At 70.1% G+C, this 16,076-nt stretch overlaps 1 protein-coding gene across 2 annotated transcripts in view; it reads right to left on the minus strand.

Annotated features, from left to right (window-relative positions):
* CASKIN1 (CASK interacting protein 1) overlaps positions 1 to 16,076 on the minus strand; it is a 33,767-nt gene that overhangs the window by 3,119 nt on the left and 14,572 nt on the right. Inside the window, exons 2-19 of one of the 2 annotated variants that reach the window (XM_049791457.1) lie at positions 15,587 to 15,638; positions 12,641 to 12,738; positions 12,376 to 12,521; positions 12,182 to 12,277; positions 11,784 to 11,914; positions 11,591 to 11,699; positions 11,197 to 11,305; positions 10,979 to 11,073; positions 10,771 to 10,888; positions 8,903 to 9,118; positions 6,769 to 6,876; positions 6,492 to 6,610; positions 5,399 to 5,486; positions 3,609 to 3,706; positions 3,009 to 3,119; positions 2,815 to 2,916; positions 2,201 to 2,339; positions 8 to 2,122 (exon numbers count right to left, since the gene is read on the minus strand). In XM_049791457.1, the coding sequence (XP_049647414.1) occupies positions 8 to 2,122; positions 2,201 to 2,339; positions 2,815 to 2,916; positions 3,009 to 3,119; positions 3,609 to 3,706; positions 5,399 to 5,486; positions 6,492 to 6,610; positions 6,769 to 6,876; positions 8,903 to 9,118; positions 10,771 to 10,888; positions 10,979 to 11,073; positions 11,197 to 11,305; positions 11,591 to 11,699; positions 11,784 to 11,914; positions 12,182 to 12,277; positions 12,376 to 12,521; positions 12,641 to 12,738; positions 15,587 to 15,638 (4,050 nt within the window). The remainder of the gene's footprint in view (positions 1 to 7; positions 2,123 to 2,200; positions 2,340 to 2,814; positions 2,917 to 3,008; positions 3,120 to 3,608; positions 3,707 to 5,398; positions 5,487 to 6,491; positions 6,611 to 6,768; positions 6,877 to 8,902; positions 9,119 to 10,770; positions 10,889 to 10,978; positions 11,074 to 11,196; positions 11,306 to 11,590; positions 11,700 to 11,783; positions 11,915 to 12,181; positions 12,278 to 12,375; positions 12,522 to 12,640; positions 12,739 to 15,586; positions 15,639 to 16,076) is intronic. The other variant, XM_049791458.1, reaches the window with a different exon arrangement.

Genomic DNA, 16,076 nt, shown 5'->3' on the forward strand with positions numbered 1-16,076 from the left:
CACCTACCTGGGCTGCCGGGGCTCGGGATGGGCACCTTTTTGGGAACGGGCACCGGCGGCCCGGGCACCTTCTGGGGCGGCTGCGTCAGCACAGGTTTGGGGGACACCGGCGGCTTGAAGGGCTTCTTGGGCTCGGTGGGCGGCGGGGCGTAGTCGGGGCCGTCGGGGCGGGCGGCGGGCGGTGGGGTAGGGGGCGGCTCGGCCCCGCTCAGCTCGGAGGCCGGCCGCCGCTTGACGGTGCCGGTGCCGTTCTGGTAGACGGCGAGCGGGGCGGGCTCCAGTGCCGGCTCCTTGTCCTTGGCCTTGGGCCGGCGCTTGACGGTGTCGGACTCGGTGAGGACGAAGCGGACGCCGTCCTGCTGGCTCTGCCTGGCCCGGATCCGCCGCTTGAGCGTGGCGCTGGCCTCCACCTTGGCCAGGTCGCCGTGGCGGTGGGCTGGGGACAGCCCCTCGCCCGCCTCTCCCCGGGCCGGCCCCAGGGGCCGCGGCCGCTGCTTGATGGTGAGGTTGCCCTCCTCGGCGAAGGGGATGCCATCCGGGGAGCCGCCGCGCTCAACCCGCAGCCGCTCGGCGGGGCCGTCGGCGCCCGCCTCCGACCGCACGCTGTCGGCGCGCTCGCGGCGGGCGGCTGCCACCAGCCCGGTGACGGGGCCGCTGATGGTCCGGCGCCGGTTCACCACCTCCCCGTCCAGCCCGATGGCCTCCTTGTGCTTGACGGTGGCCAGGACGGTGGCCACACGGGCACGCTCGGGGCTGCCCGGGGGGGCCCCCGGCTGCAGGTAGTAGCCCTCGGGCGCCTTGGCCGGCCCCGTCCCGCCGGCCCCGTGCGGCTTCTGCAGTGCCAACGCCCGGGCCCCACCACCGATGGACGACATCTCCAGCATCGCCGCGATGCTGCGCACGCTGCCGGCGCTGCCCGTGTCCACGCTGCCGCCCAGGTCGCTGGCCCGCCGCTGCTCCCGGCGGCTCTCCCCCTCAGCGGCGGGGGTCCCGGCGGCCGCCTCACCCTCACCCTCCTTGGGGAAGTCCTCGGCCATGCCGGCGCTGGAGATGGCAGAGCTAGAGCGCTTGGGGGGCGGCGGTGGGGGCCCCTTCTTCTTGGGGCGGACGGCGAAGGACTGGCTGCGGTTGACGTTCTTGTCGCCGCCGGCAGGCGCCCGCACCGAGTGGCTGCGCCCCACGCGCCGCTGGACGGTGGCGTAGGGCCCCGCGTCCGGCACTAGCAGCTCGTCCCGCTCCTGCTCGCTGTCGGAGGCGGCGTAGCGGTTCAGGCTGTGCGCCCGCTTCTTCGGCCTCCCCGGCTCCTCCTCACCCTCGCCCGCCGGCGGCAGGCACAGCACCGGCACCGAGACGGGCAGGACGGGCACCCCCGGGGGTGCCCCCTCGCCCTCGGCGGGCTGCGGCAGGACGTAGGCGAAGCCGCGGTGGGTGGGCGACTGGGGCAGGGAGCGGGGCGACGCGGGGCGCTCGCCCGGTGGCAGCAGTTGCGGGGTGGGCTTCACCTTGGCGGTGGCGTGGGGCGCCGGCAGGCCCTGCGGGGAGGGGGGCCGTGGCTTGCCAGGGGTCTGCGGCGGCGTCAGCTGCCCGGCGGAGGGCGGGAAGGGCTGCCGGGGCTTGCCGGGCACCGGCGGCACGCTGGCGCGCTTGACGGGGTGGCCGTGCCGGGGCGGGCGACCCTCCTTGGGTGGCGCGGGGGGGCCCTCGCCGGCCCCCTCCGCCAGGTACTCCTGGCTCTTGGAGATGGCGGAGGCCGGGGGGGCCCGCGGGCCGTCCCCCAGCAGCTCCTGCGAGCTGCTCATCAGCCTGGTGCGGCCACCCAGCCCCGGGGGCGAGCGGTAGCCGGGGGCCGCGGGGGGGTTCGCCGCCTTCTCGGGGGGCTCCTCGGGGGCTTCGCCTGTCATGGCCACCTGCAGCTCGCTGCTGAGCTCGCTGTCCTGGAAGGTGGTCATCTTGGGCGACTGGCACTCGGGCGGCTCCGGCGGGGGGGACTCGATGGCCAGGACCTCCGGGCACGCCGCCGCCGCCGCCTTCCTCTTCAGTGTGCCGGGCTCATACTTGCCCAGTTCGGCGCGCTGCAGCTCCGCCAGCTTCTTCACCGCCAGCATCAGCTTCTTCTGGTGGCCTGGGGACGGCACGGGGCATCAGCACGGCTGCAGGGGGCTGGGGCCGCTGCAGCCAGCCTTGCGGCACGGGACCTTACCGAGCTTGGTGATGCCGATCTCCTGCAGGTCCTCCCAGGTGATGTCGGTGATGAAGTCGATGTTCTCGTAGCCGTTCTCCACCAGCACCTTGTAGTACTGGGACAGGCCGATCATGGAGAGCCACAGCGCCAGGTTGGCCTGGAGAGGGGACACGGGGCACGGCTCAGCACCAGCTGCCAGCAGGCCCCGGTGCCCCTCGGCACCACAGCACCCACACGCCATGCAGGTAGTCCCATCTTTTTGGGGGACAGCCCCAGGGGACTCCCCTTGTCCCCGCACTGTCCCTGTTCTCCACGAGCACCCGGGGCCATGCCCAGCCCCATTCCCATGGGAAGCCCCTTGCTGTGCCCACCCGATGGGGCAGGAGGGGCGTCAGGGGACACAGTCTCACGTCCATGTGGTGACAGCTGGCACCAGCCTGATGGTCCCCGAGCTCTCAAGAGGGCACGTGCGCAGCTTCAGGACCATGGGATGCCGGCATCATCCGGCAGCGGTGAGCCAGCTCCCACCCTTGTCCCCCTGTGCCACCCCCTCCCCAGAGAGGACAGGGCAGAGGAGACTAGTTGCCTCCCTGGATGTGGCTTCGGCGTCCCTGGCCCCACGCAGCCCTTACCGGCTTGTACTCCGGCAGCCATTCAGGGATGTTGAGGTTGTTGATCTCGGAGGCGATCTTCTTCCTGTGCCCCGGCTTGGTGACACCGATAGCCGTGAGGTCCTGGGGCAGAGAGGGGGGATCAGCGCTGCCCCGCACCGGCCATGCTTCCCTCCCTGCGGCGCCGGCCAGCCCTGGCATCCCCGCGGTCTCACCTCCGGTGTCATCCGGCTAATGGTGGTGATGTCGTAGCCGGCGTTGATGAAGTTGGGCGCGTAGAGCTGCAGCTGGAACTTGCAGAGCCACTGGTACACAGCCTCCGAGCTCTGGGGCGAAAGGGACAACGTGGCTCGGACCAGCCCCAGGACCCACCACCCCTGCCCATATCCCCCAGGCTGTCCTGGCACCCATCCGCGTGGCAGCAGGACGCCCCGGCTTGGAGCCGGCACCGCAGAGGGGCTGCGTGGCCCTGTGGCACCCCAGGGAACACGTCTGTCCCTCAGGGTGTGCAGGGGGCTGATGCCGTGGAGCGGCTGGCAGGGGGGGGGGCCGGCAGCCGGCAGCCAGCAGCCGCAGGGATGATTCACACCACTGATTCACGGCACGGCACAGCACCCCACGGGCACTGCCATCGCAGCCAGCGCCCAGAGCCGTGCCAGCCTTGGTGGCCGCATCGTAGGGCTGCCGAGGCACCTGTGGCTATGGGTGCAGTGGGGTGGCCCCGCCGCATGGCCGTGCCTGTGCCCCCCCACACTTCCCCTGACCCCAAACTCCACCATGGGGCTCCCCACGCCAACCCAGCGCTCCCCGCTCACCTTCCCCTCCGATGGCGGCTCCATCTTCTTCAGCTGGGGCTCAGCGGGGGGCTGGGGGGCATACGGGGAACTGGCCACGCTCTGCGACCGCGACGAACCTGCCGGAGAGGCAGCGGTCAGCGGGGCTGGGGCTGCACACCCCCGGGCTCCGGCCAAGAGAGGCGGGGAGCCGAGCCCCTGCCCCGGCTAGGATGGCACAGCCACGGCCCATGGGTTGGCAGGGCCAGGGCAGGTATGGGAGAGCAACACGTGCCCCAGCGCAGCGGCCTGGAGCACCCCAGGGTGCCCCGGACACAGGGGTCTGCTCCCCTGGAACAGGCAGGGATGGTGCGGGGCACCATGCCCGGGCACTGCCGTTGGGTTGCAGCCCCTATTACTTAATCCTGGTGAGGCTGGTGGTGCCGGCACGGGACTCAGCGTGAGGGCTGTGTCTGCATGGGGCTCGGCAAGGTGCCCGTGCCACCAGCACCACGGTGTACACAGCTCCCAGGTGTGCCACGGCACTGCTGGAGCAGCCCGTGCTGCTGCCCTTGCCCACCCACCCAGAGCCAGACGAGCCCCCCAGCCCAGTTAGGGCCGAGGTGCTGCAGTACTCCCCACCCAGTGCAGCCCCGAGGAGAGGCACCCAGCCGGACCCCTCCTCCAGAGCGGGTCTCCCTGGCTGCCCACCGCCCCCAGGCTGCAGCCAGAGGGTCCCCACAGCCCAAAGCCCTCCGGTCCCACCACCAACCCAGGACGGGGCTCGTCCACTTGCTGTGCCCCACAGCGAGGGTCTTGGCTGGGGGCACAGGCTGGCATGAGCTGCCTCGTCCCCCCGGAACGCCCACACAGGCAGCCCCTCGGTGCCCACCATCCAGCTGATGCCTTTGCCACCCCTGGGGGTTACGAGGGACGCCCAGAAATTTCTGCCTCGTATTTCTGATCGGGATCAGCAAGAGCAGCTCCTTCCCCCCCTCCCCGCACTGGCAACTGCATCCTCCGTGTGTGTGTGCATCCCCCCCCCCCCCGTATGCGTGTGCATGTGCGTGCCGCGTGTGTGCGCATCCTCCTTGCGCGTGCATCCTCCTGGCATCTGCAGCCCACTTGCGTGGGCATCCTCCTCACATGTGCATCTCCCTCACGTCTGCATCCCACTTGCGTGTGCATCTCTCCAGCACGTGCTTCCCCCCCGCCCCCGGCAACGTGTGCACCCCCCTCTGTGTGCGCATCCCCCCCCCCCCCCCGGGTTTCTATCCCCTCTGCGTGTGCATCTCCGCAGCCCGGGCATCCCCCCCATGTGTGCATCCTCCTCGCGTGTGCATCTCCCACCTGCACACACACACCCCCCCCCCCCCAACCCAGCATGTGCCTCCCCCGCAGCGTGGGCACCCCCGCGGCGTGGCCGTGCTGCCAGGGCAGCCCCTTCCCACAGCCTCCCCCCACCCCCAATCCCCCCAACCCCGGAATGTGCTGGCGGTGGCGGTGGGGGGGGACCCCGGCTCGGGCTCCGGTGGGGCTGACGGGGGGGCCGGGGAAGGGAAGGGGCTGGGGAGGAGCGCTGCCGCCCCCCCCCCGCCCGCCCACGCCGCCCCCCACGCCCCCCCCCTCCCACGGGGCCCCCACTAACCGAGGCAGGAGAAGGCCTGGCAGCAGCCGAAAGGCGAGAGAGTCATTTTTTACCCACACGTTTTTCTTCTGGCGACGGGTGCCGTGGCAATAAAAAAAAAGACAAATCCCTGGATCCACGGCACGCCCGCGGCAGGGCCAGGGCTCCTCCTGCTCCCGGCAGCCGGGCGGCCGGCAGCACGCACCTGCGGGGATGTCCTGCGCCTTGGCCGGCCCATCGCCCACGGCAGTCTCTTGCGCAGAAGCCTTCTGGGAAAGGACCGTTGCCAGCAGCTGAAAAACACCCCGGCAAGGGGGGGAGAGCAGCAGGAGTGAGGCGGGCGGGCGGCGGGTGCGCGTCGCGGGTGCCGCGGGTGCCGCGGGTGCCGCGGCGGCCTCCCCGGGCGAGGGTGGGCAGGGAGGGGCGCGGCGGATCGGGGCTGCGGCGAGGAGAGCGGGAGCGGCGCAGATGGTGCTTCGCAGGCGGCGGGAGCCCGCGGTGCCGCAGCACCCCGAAGCCAGCCTGACGCACCGCCGGCCCAGGCTGACGGTGCCGGCTGCGGGGGCTCCCCCGCCACCCTCTGTCCGCAAAGCGGAGCCCCCGACGACGACGACGACCCCGGTGCCCAACTTGCAGGCAGGATGCCAGGGGAGGTGGGCTCACGGGTGCCTCGGCCCCGGGACGGGACAGCTCGGGCTAGCGTGGGCAGCACGCAGAGCGCAGGGGGCAACACGGAGGCAGAGGGTGCAGCGGGCAACGCGCCGGCAGCAGTGGGGAGCGGGCAACGCGCAGGCAGGAGCGCGCAGCGGGCGACGCGCAGGCAGGAGAGTGCAGTGGGCTGCGTGCTGGCAGCAGCAGGCAGACGGCTCCGTGCAGCGCGGAGCTGCAGCGGGCAGCGTGCCGGTGGCAGCACGCAGCGTGCAGTGCAGCGCGGAGGCACCCTGCGAGCGGCAGCGGAGACACGGCACGCGGTCTCGGCCGGACACGGCACGCTCCGGTAGCCCCTGCCTGGCCCTGCGGCCCGGCGGGACGTTGTGCCGGCGGCTGAGCTCGGGCCCAGCCAGCGGCCGGGGGCCAGCCGGGAGGAGACACGCTGGTGGCCACTGTCAGCGACAGCCACGGCCGGTGTCACACTGGGTGCCGGTAGGAACTCACAGCACCCGGCCGAGCATCAGTCCCAGCAAGGACTGGGGGCAGCTGCCAAGGCAGCAAACGCCTGCCCCGGGGCAAGCACCGGTGCCGGGACCAGAGCCGAATGCCACCGAAAGCTGGCACGGTCACCTCGGGGCCCGCCTTACCTTGACACCTTCAGCGCCAGCGTGCAGGGCGTGCGCCCCGCTGCCCGCGCTCTGCCCGCTCCCCGAGCTGCGGGCAGAGGCCACGCTGCCCGTGCTGCCCAGGCTGCTGCGGTCGCCACCTGCGCAAGGAAGAGGAGATGCCGTCAGGACACTGAGCCCCTTGGCACGGCAGGGGGAACACCGCGGTGTGGCCATGCCCTGCCAGAGCCACTGCCACGTCCCAGCGCACACCCCCAGCGGGGACAGGGAGGGTCCCAGCGGCACATGCCCACCGTACCTGCAAAGGGTTTCCGCAGCACCCAGATCTCCTCCGTGGGAGCCGGCGCGGCCGATCCGCCCTGCGACGGCGAGAGGTGGGACGGGCTCATGTCGGCCCCGCGGGACCCTTGGTGGTAGAGCAGAGAGAGCGGCCATCAGGCATGCGTGGCTCCGCGTGCTCGGGTTCGCATCGGTGTGGCACGGGGCGAAGTGACCCGCAGCCCATCGCTGCTGCACGCAGGGAAAATCCCACAGCAAAGGTGTCGGGTCCCTGGCCACGGCCATGCCCAGGGATGCCAGCGCCGTCCCGGGGACCTGTCCCACTCTGAGCAATGGGCATGGGGTGACAGTGACCAGCCCTGGGACCCTGTCCTGGAGGGCCCCCCCTCGCTGCCACCGGCCAGGGACAGACCCATGGGGGGGTGTCCCGGTGCCCCAGCTCAGTCCGGACAGGGGATGGGGACATGACCCAGTGCAGGGAGCAAAGGGAACCGGGCAAACTCAGGCAGTGGGGACCAGGGTCCCCAGCCCACTGTCCCCCAGCCAAGACGGTTCTGGCTGTGCCCCTGCGGCTGCCTGCACCCATCTGGAAGAGGATGCAGGGGCCAGGCACTGGGTGCTGAACCCCCCACACTCCCCAGGGTGCCCCATGGCAGCTGGTGACACATGGGTGACACAGCAGCGGGTGAGAGGACCTGATCCTCCCACCGGGGCACAGCTTGAGGGTCACCCCCCAAAGCACCGCTCCTTCGCCGGCTCACCCCGCTGCCCACCTCGCACCAGGGCCGGCCAGGGACACCCAGCGCTGAGCCCGGGGTTTAAAACAGCATCAGATGAGATAGACAACAGGCCCGGCACTGCCGCAACCCCAGCGCCAGCCACCGAGGAGCCTGGCTCAGCCCAGCCCTGCCACCAGCCACCAGGTACAGGGCATTGCCACCCCACCGCTGCCCAGGCCGGTTTCATTCATTAAGCCGCTCACCCCCTTAGCAGCCGGGCCGTAGCAGGGGGTGAATGGTACAAGGTAATAAAGTCACCGAAGGAGCGCGAGGGGGAACAACCGGACGCGCCGCAATTGGGCTGGGACGTCCCTCAGCTGCATGTGCCGCAGTCACACCGAGAGGAGCCCACGCTGCCCGGGCAGGCATAAGGCTCTGTGCGACCCAGCAGGGAGAGAAAGCCCAGGGGAAAAGTTTTGCTCCCTTGTCCCCATCATGAGCACGGCCAGCCCGGTGCTCTCCCAACACAACCCGCTGCACCGACGCCACGGGGACACATGCAAAGACCACCCTCCCCGGCACCCAGAGAGCCGGTGGCAGCCCCGGCACAGGCTGTAGCCCTGCAAACCCCTGGTCAAATATCTGCTCTCTGGGCACTCCCGATACATGGACCTGCAGCATCCAGCACCGGCCCGTGCCATGGGGACGGTCCCCAGGGTGCAGCTGGGCACTGCCTGCCCTGAGCCAGCCCCGAGAGCATCCCCCAGGAAAGCACGCCCGGTGCCGCAGCCCCTTCCCACTCCGAGCGCACAGCCCCGACCCAGTTAAAGCCGTTCGCTGGGTGTCGAACACCCTGAGGGGGAGGCTGCAGCGGGTAGAGGGTCCCTGCGCCCGCGGCTCCCGGCCAGGCACCACGCTGCCCAGCCCTGCTGCCCGGCACAGAGCCTGGAGAGTGGTTTTGGGGGTTCCCACACACCCAGGCAGGGTGGGCAGGAGAGCAGGGGCCACGGGCACAGCACGGAGACCCGGCAGCACGGTGCTGCCTCCAGCCCTGCCCCGCAGCCGGCGACACCGGGGTGGCGAGGGTGGGATGTGCCGGCAGCAGAGCCGCAGGCCGCGGAGTGCTACAGCAGCGCTGGAGAGGGCGTGCAGGGGAGGGGGCCGACGGCATGCATGAGTGTCCGCACCTGCACGCACACGCCTGCCTGCATGCACGCACACACACGCGCATGCACACACCTGCATGCGCGCACACGTCCACACGCACACACCTGCATGCACACGCACGCACCCACGTGCACACGCCTGCACGCACCCGCGTGCAAACACACCACGGCAAGGGGGAGAGAGGCCGAGCAGAAAGAAAAGACTCGATACAGACTTTAAAGGAAAAGAAAGAAATCCATCGAGAGCACGAAGCGAGCGGTGAACTACCTTGTCCGTAACGCGGCTCGTCGGCACTGCTAGGGGAGAGCCTGTGATAGCCAAAGGAACTGAAAAGAGTCTGATGGGAATGTGGTGGTGGAGGTGGAGGTGGAGGCAGGGAATGGAACGGATGGGACGAGGCGTCACCGTTAAGCACAGCAGCCCCGTAAGCCGGGAGCGGGATCTTTTGGTACTGTTGGGGGATTGTTACAGTCTCCCATGAACCTGATAATAAAACATAACAAGAGACAAAATGAAAAGAATCAAAATAATAGAGACACGCTCAGCGCTACCAAAAACAAAAAAAAAGAAAAAAAAGAAAAAAAACTAAAGGGGAAAAAAAAGCAGCAAACAAAAAAAGCAACCAAAGGAACGGGGGCAAGACAGAACCGAAACCCAACCGATGCGGAGCCGAGTCAAGGGAGCAGCAGCGGGAGCTCAGCGCAGGGCCCAGCCCGGCAGCAGGGTACGGCCGGCGGGCACATCCCGCAGACCCGCCACGGCTCCCCGCCGGGGCACGGACGCCGGGGCAGCCCCACGCTGGGGGAAACGGCAGCTTGTGGGGCTCCTGCAGCTGCGAGGCTCCCACAGCCGGGCTGCCGGGGGGTCTGCTCCCCGCGAAGGCATCCCAGGACCAGGGGGGCTACCGGCACGGCTGGGCTGGGGGCTGCAGCACCAGCCCCCCTGTGCCCTTCCGGCCAAGCCATGGGGCAGCTGCTGCCTGTGCCCTGTGCTACCACCCTGCTGCACAGGACCCAGGGCTGCAGCTGATGGGATGGCTACGAAATCCCGTACCCTGGCAAACACTGCTGTGGAGCCAGCTGCATACCGGGAGCCACGGACCTCATCCCCGGCACACGACCCACACCCGGAGGGCAGCTCTACCCCTGCCCATCCGGCACATGGCACCTCCGAAGCCGCCACGGCCGGTGCAGCAGTGCCTGGCAGCCAGCAGGCACTCGTGCCGCCGCTCCCTTGGGATCTCGCTCAAGTGCCGCCATTCCCTGCCTGTGCCCCAGGGACGCGGCCGCCCCTGAGATTGCGTGGGGCCGGGCAGAACGCAGCTGCCGAGGGGGAGCGAGACGGTCGATGCGGGGTCTTTCAACGCTGCCCGCAGAGACACCAGCCCCATCGTGCTGCTCCTGGCAGCGGGCACAGCCACGGGCCATCCCAGGGGAACCACGCACCCCACCGAGAGCCTACAGGGATCGGGACAGGGACAGGCAGCCGCAGGGCAGAGGAGCGGCATCCAACCCTGAGATGGTCCCTGGCCAGGGAGAGGGTCTCCATGGGGCAGCGCCGGGTCCCTGGCACAGGTGCCCAGCCACCCCCCGCTCAGACCCCAAACACCAGGTCCCGTGGCCCCGCTGCTGCGCCATCCCCCCCCCCCCCCCAACCACAGTGACACCCCCAGCATTCCCCATGCATTGACCTGCCGGCACCACAAATGCCTCCCCCAGCCCAACGCCAGCCTGGCCTTGGGGCTGCCCCGTGAGCACCCCGGGGCTGCCGGCACTGACCCCCGTGGGCACCGACCCCCCCGGCACAACGAGGGCAGCGACCCCACACACTCGGGGCGGGGGGGCAGCGATCTCACATGCACAATGGGGACACCATCCCCACGCACTTCACGGGGCACCGACCTCACATGCAGAGCGGGGACACCGACCCCGCGCGCTCGAAGGCGCCATCCCCATGCACACATGGCGGGGACGCCGACCCCACATGCACGACGGGGGCATCGCCCCGGTTCGGCTTCACCGGCTGCATCATCCCCCCCCCCCCGACACCCCACGCACCGCCGAACCGAAACGGGGGTCCCTGGGGCTGTGGGTTTGGGAGCAGCCCCATGGGAGGAGGTGGGGGCGATTATTTGCCTGTTCGTTTGCTTATGGCCTCGACGAGGCTGGAGGGGAAGTAGCCCACGCGGTCGTTGCCGGTCCGGTTGTCGTGAATGCAGCCCTTCCAGCGCCCGTCCACGTGCTGCTCCAGCACCTGCGGGCAGGGGCCGGGTCAGGGGCCGGAGCTACCAGCGGGGTCCCCCCCGTCCCCGTCTCCCCCCCCCCCCCCCCCAGCCACACTCACGGTGATGACGTCCCCGGCTTTCACGTTGAGGCTGGTCAGGTCGTAGTTGTTGCAATAGTCCTTGACGGCCCGGACCTGCAGAGCGGCGGAGGCGTCTGCGGGGACAGAGCGGGAGCGTCACTGGCCGCCCAGCCCCAGGGGGGCTGTCACCCCTAGCCCAGCGTCCCCCCAGTGCCGGCGCAGCCACCCCGTGTCTGTCCCCCCCCCAGCCCCCCTACCCCGCAGCATCTGCTTGATCTCCTTGCTGGCCTGGCTGGTGGTGAACTGGTTGACGATGTCCAGAGCCGTCTGATTGTAGGTGTTCCTGACGTGGGCGTTGATTCCACTCTGCAATGGCACGGAGGGGGCTTGCGAGGAGGCTGCCCCCCCACCCTGCCACCTCCCGGGACACACACACCCCCCACCGCGGGCCACCCTGAGACCAGCAGCTGGAGGGCACACCTCACTGCCTCGGTGTGTCCCCCCTCCCCGGGACCCTCACCCCCATCCCCAGGGAGAGGTGCACATGCTGCTCCGCAGCCCCCAGCCCTGGGGTCGCTCCCTTTGCCACAGCCCCTCCCTGGGCTGGGGGTGTCTGGGGGTGTCGTGGGGGGGGACGGGGGTGGCCCTTACATCCAGCAGCAGCCGCACCACGTCCGTCTTGCCGCAGAGGGCCGCTTCGTGCAGCGCCGTGCCCGCCTTGGTTTGCCGGTTGATGTCGATGCCAGCCTGCAGCAGGAGCCTGCGGGCAGACAGCGGGGTCAGCGAGGCGGGGAAGGGTGGTGGGGGGGACACCAGCGCTGCCCTCCCTGCCCACGGCACCCACCGGATGATGTCGATGTGGCCGTTCTTGGCGGCAAGGTGCAGGGGGCTGGTGCCGTTGGGGTCGGTGGCGTCCCCCGGTTTGGGCTCCAGCAGCGCCGCGCACATGTTGCTGTTCAGGAGCAGTTGGACCACCTGGCTCAGCAAACACAGACGGAGCAGGGCTGCAAGGGCGGCTCAGCCGCCTGTCGGGGCTGCGGCCCCCCCCCCAGCCCCTGCCTCCTCTCCCCCAGCAGCCAGGGATCCCCCACAGCGGTGGCACCGAGGGCCCCCCCACCATTGCTCCCGGAGGCTGCCCCGTGTCCCTCCCCGTGCTGCTCCAGCACCCCAGGGACGCCGCCGTGCCCCCCCACCCCCTCCCCAGCTGCCTCACGGGGGGGTCCCGGCACTGCAAGGACTTACCCCAACCCGGCCAAACTCGCACGCCAGGTCCAGGGGCGTCTTCCCCGAATTGTCCATGATGCAGGGGTTGGACTGGTGCTGCAGGAGCATCTCCGACTGCGGAGGAGTGAGACCCCGACTCGGCGAGGGCAGGGGCAGGGAGGGCGGCACGGTCTCCCCACCGCCGCCGCGCACCGCCGCCGGCCCCACCGTACCACGTCGTAGTGCCCGTGCTGTGCCGCCAGGTGCAGGGGGATCTGGCCCTCGTCCGACGGGATGTTCACCGAGGAACCCGCTTTCAGCACCATTTTCATGGGCTCCTTCTTGCCTTGCCAAGCCGCGTAGTGCAGGGGCCGCATGCCTGCGGGCGGGCAGGACGGGCACGCCGTGAGCCCCTCGGGCATGCCACCGCGCCTGGCCGGAGCCTGCGGAGGGGCGACACGGGGTGGGGGGGGCCACGGCCAGGACCCAGGGACTCGCCTTTGTTGTCCTTGATGTCCACCGCAGCCTGCGCCTCCAGCAGCAGCGAGATGAGCTCTGTGTTGCCGTTGAGCGCCGCATGGTGCAGAGCCGAGAACCTGGGGACCGGACGCCGTGTCAGGGGTCCCACGTCCCCTCCGCAGCCCTGCCAGCCCCTGCCTAGCAGCACGGCCTCGAGCCTGCACCCGCCGCAGCACCCCAGGGCACCCGCTTTGCCTCTCGCAGCCCCTCCACGTGCACGTGTCCGCGGGCAACCCCAGCTCTGCACCCCTCTGTGTGCACCCCGAGAAAGAGCTGCCGCAGGAACCAGCCACGGCTGAGCCACGAGCCGAGCCAGGAGCCGGCCATGTCGCGGCGTGCAACGAGGGCCAGAGGGTGGGAAGTGCCAGGGCAGATGCGGGTTTGCTCTCCAGCCCATCGCTTTTATTTAGCTTCCCTTGGGGCACTGCAGCCACAGGACAGACCCCCCCCAGCCGGCGCGGTGGGACGCAGGGCTGGGGATGCTGCTGCGGAGCTGGGAGCGGGGGCTGGTGGGTCTGATCTGGGGATGCTGGAGCGAGATGGAGGCAAATGAAACACTCCCCGGGGATGCTGAGACCCCATGGGGCTGGAGGCAATGGGCAGGGAAGGCAAGGGGGGGTCGTCCCACTGAGGGTGGAGGGTGCCAGGGAGCTACCCTCCCCGCCGACCCGCTTCCCCCGGCCTGACTTCAGCAGCACAACCACGGGCACCGGCGCAGGGGCTTGGCAGCGGTGCTTCTGTCTGGTGCTGAGCTTTGTCAGGGGGTGGGGAAAGCCCCCAGCCCCACACCCTGCTCTGCTTTCGCAGCACCCGGGACTGGCCAAACCAGGAGGCTCATTGCTGGGAAGCAGGCCAGGAGCTGACCTACTTGCTGCTCCCGGCAGCGGCATCCTCCACGCGGCTGCGCTCGTGCCTGCCACCCCGCTGCTCCGGGCCCCGGTCACACGCAGCGTCCCCATCCCGTCCCTGGGGCCACCCCGGTGTCACCGGAGCATGGGAATGGGCTGTGGACCCCAGCGGGACCTGGTGGTCCCCACAGCCGCCCAGCGTTCGAGAGGCGGGCGGCGGGGCGGCAATCCCATCTGCCCCCCATCGCCGGGACCCCCAGCTGAGGGGGGACGCATCCCCTTTAGGGAACACGCTCCGGCCACCACATTCCCCACGGAGCTGCCGCCTGCGATCCCCGGGCGGGGAGCAGCGATGTGAGCAGACAGCTCGTGCAGGAGGCCAAGCCCCAACGTCTGCCTGGGAAATGTCAACATTTTCCGCTCCAGCACCCTGCTCAAATCCGCTCAAGATGGTGCAAATCGCAGCCCTCCCCCGGGCTGCCTCGGGGGCTTCCCCCGGCACACCACGGCCAGCCGCAAAGGCCACGCGCTGCGCAGGGCACCGTCCCCCAGGCAAGTGTGGGACCATCAGCACGGTGCTCGCCCATGGCATCCACCAGCCCAGGAATCGGCAAGCACAGCAGAGATGGGGAAACTGAGGCACAGCACCGGGACTGGCTGAGCTGGGACAGCAGGCGGGCGGCAGAGCGGAGCACACACCGGCTGCAGCCGGAGTCTGCCCTGCGCATTCCCAGGGTGGATCCCTTCCAGGAGCAGCACTGGAGGCTGGAGGTTGCTCCCCTGTTGCAGGGCTGCTCCTGCACCCACCAAGCCGGCCAGGAGCCGCAGGCGGTTGCAGACAGCACACGAGCTGCCTACGGCTCTCGACTGCCGTCCCGGCCCCGCCGCGATGCACAGCCCTCCAGCGACCTGCCGGCTCTGGCAGCCGCTGCACGAGGTGGTCCGTGGGGCGACGCATCCCCTCGCCCTGCCCACATCGCGCCCTCCAGCACCTGTCCCGCACAGGCAGCGCCACGCACCCACCCCACCACTCCCGCCGCCGTGCACGCACGCTCGCTCGCGCACAGACACGCTTGCATGCACACGCACGCTCAGCGGCACATCCACATGCTTGCGTGCACCCGTGCACGCACACACGTGCACACCCGTGGGCTGGCAGCGCCCACGTACTGGCAGGTACCAGGGGATGCCCACTGCCACCACCCCAGTGCCGGGCCCTGCTCAGGGGCGAGGATGAGGAGGGACCCAGGCTGCTGCGGCCACGTGTCCCCAGGGCATGCCCTCCCGTTGCTGACCCCATCTGGCCCCTCTGCTCACTGCCATTTCCATGGCCACAGCAGAGCTGACCCCAAGGGACCAAGCGGCATCGCCCAGCCCCATGTCCTGCCACCCTGCTCAATGTGGGGGGGCACAGGGCAAGGAGAGCCGGGGGGGCACAGGAGGTGGCTGCTGCCCGGCCCTGTAAGCATCACTGCCCACTCCCACCACAGCCTCCCTCCTCCAACAGGGCTCTGGCTGCCTTCCTGCGCCGGCAGCCTCATTAGTGTGATTAGTGGGCGGCGAGCCTGCGGCCCCCTTCCCCGCTTCTCCCTGCCTGTTGGATGCCGGCTGCGAACCGGCACACCGGTGGCACAGCCCAGCTGGGGTCACGGTTTGCCCGGCCAGTGCCCCGCAGGGCTGCTCCCTGCACAGCACCCGCAGAGCTGCAGCGAGAGCTGGGAAAAGGCCGGCGAGACGTGGGGCACAGCTCTTCCTCTGCCTTTCAACCCTCGCCTCCCACCTCCTCTGATGCCCGCAGCTGCTACGCGCAAGCCCACCGGCTCAGGGGTGCAGGCAGGGCTCACGCACGCTGGCTAACAGGGGCGAGAGCCTTTGCCCGTCTGGACCCCGGCAGCTCGACTGCATCATTCTGGAGAGCCCGGCGTGCCTGCACAGACACACGAGCCTCCTGCTCGCTACACCCTGTGCTGCACATGTCTCCAAGCATGCACACCCCTGCTCACGGCACCCCTCGGTACGCACACCCTTGCCCATGCACCCCACTGCATGCATGCCCAGGCGCGGGGGTCCCGCTCACCCGTCAGTGTCTTGGAAGTTGACGTTGACTTTCTTTGCCGATCCGAGGAGCTCTGGCAGGGAGAGAAGAGGACAGCACGTTAGAGGGGCGCGGGAGGCAGCCGGGGCAGGGACCCGGGGTGCACTGTGGCAGTGATGTGGCTGCACCTCCAGGTTTCCCTCCCCACCAAGGTTTCAGCTCCCTGCAGCTCTGCAGCCTGGGCACAGCACGGTGCCATGCGGGGCTGCCCCAGCCTGCGGGCAGCTGCAGGCAGGAGGGCTCGGGGTGGCGGGGTCCCCGCTGATGGCGGCAGAGCCCGGGGGCTTCCCCTGGCACCGAGGTCTCTGTCTGCCCGGGGTTGCTGTAGGTTTGCCTGGGGTTCCCTCCCGGGCTCCTTCGCCTCGCTGGGGCTCCGGCATGGCCCCATGGAGCCCAGTGCTGCACCGAGCCGCTGGGCCGGGGTGCTTTGGCAAAGCAGGGAGCATGGTGTGCTCCCCCGTGCCCCAGCATG

The sequence above is a fragment of the Accipiter gentilis genome, chromosome 33 (assembly GCF_929443795.1).
Source record: "Accipiter gentilis chromosome 33, bAccGen1.1, whole genome shotgun sequence".
Taxonomy (NCBI): domain Eukaryota; kingdom Metazoa; phylum Chordata; class Aves; order Accipitriformes; family Accipitridae; genus Astur; species Astur gentilis.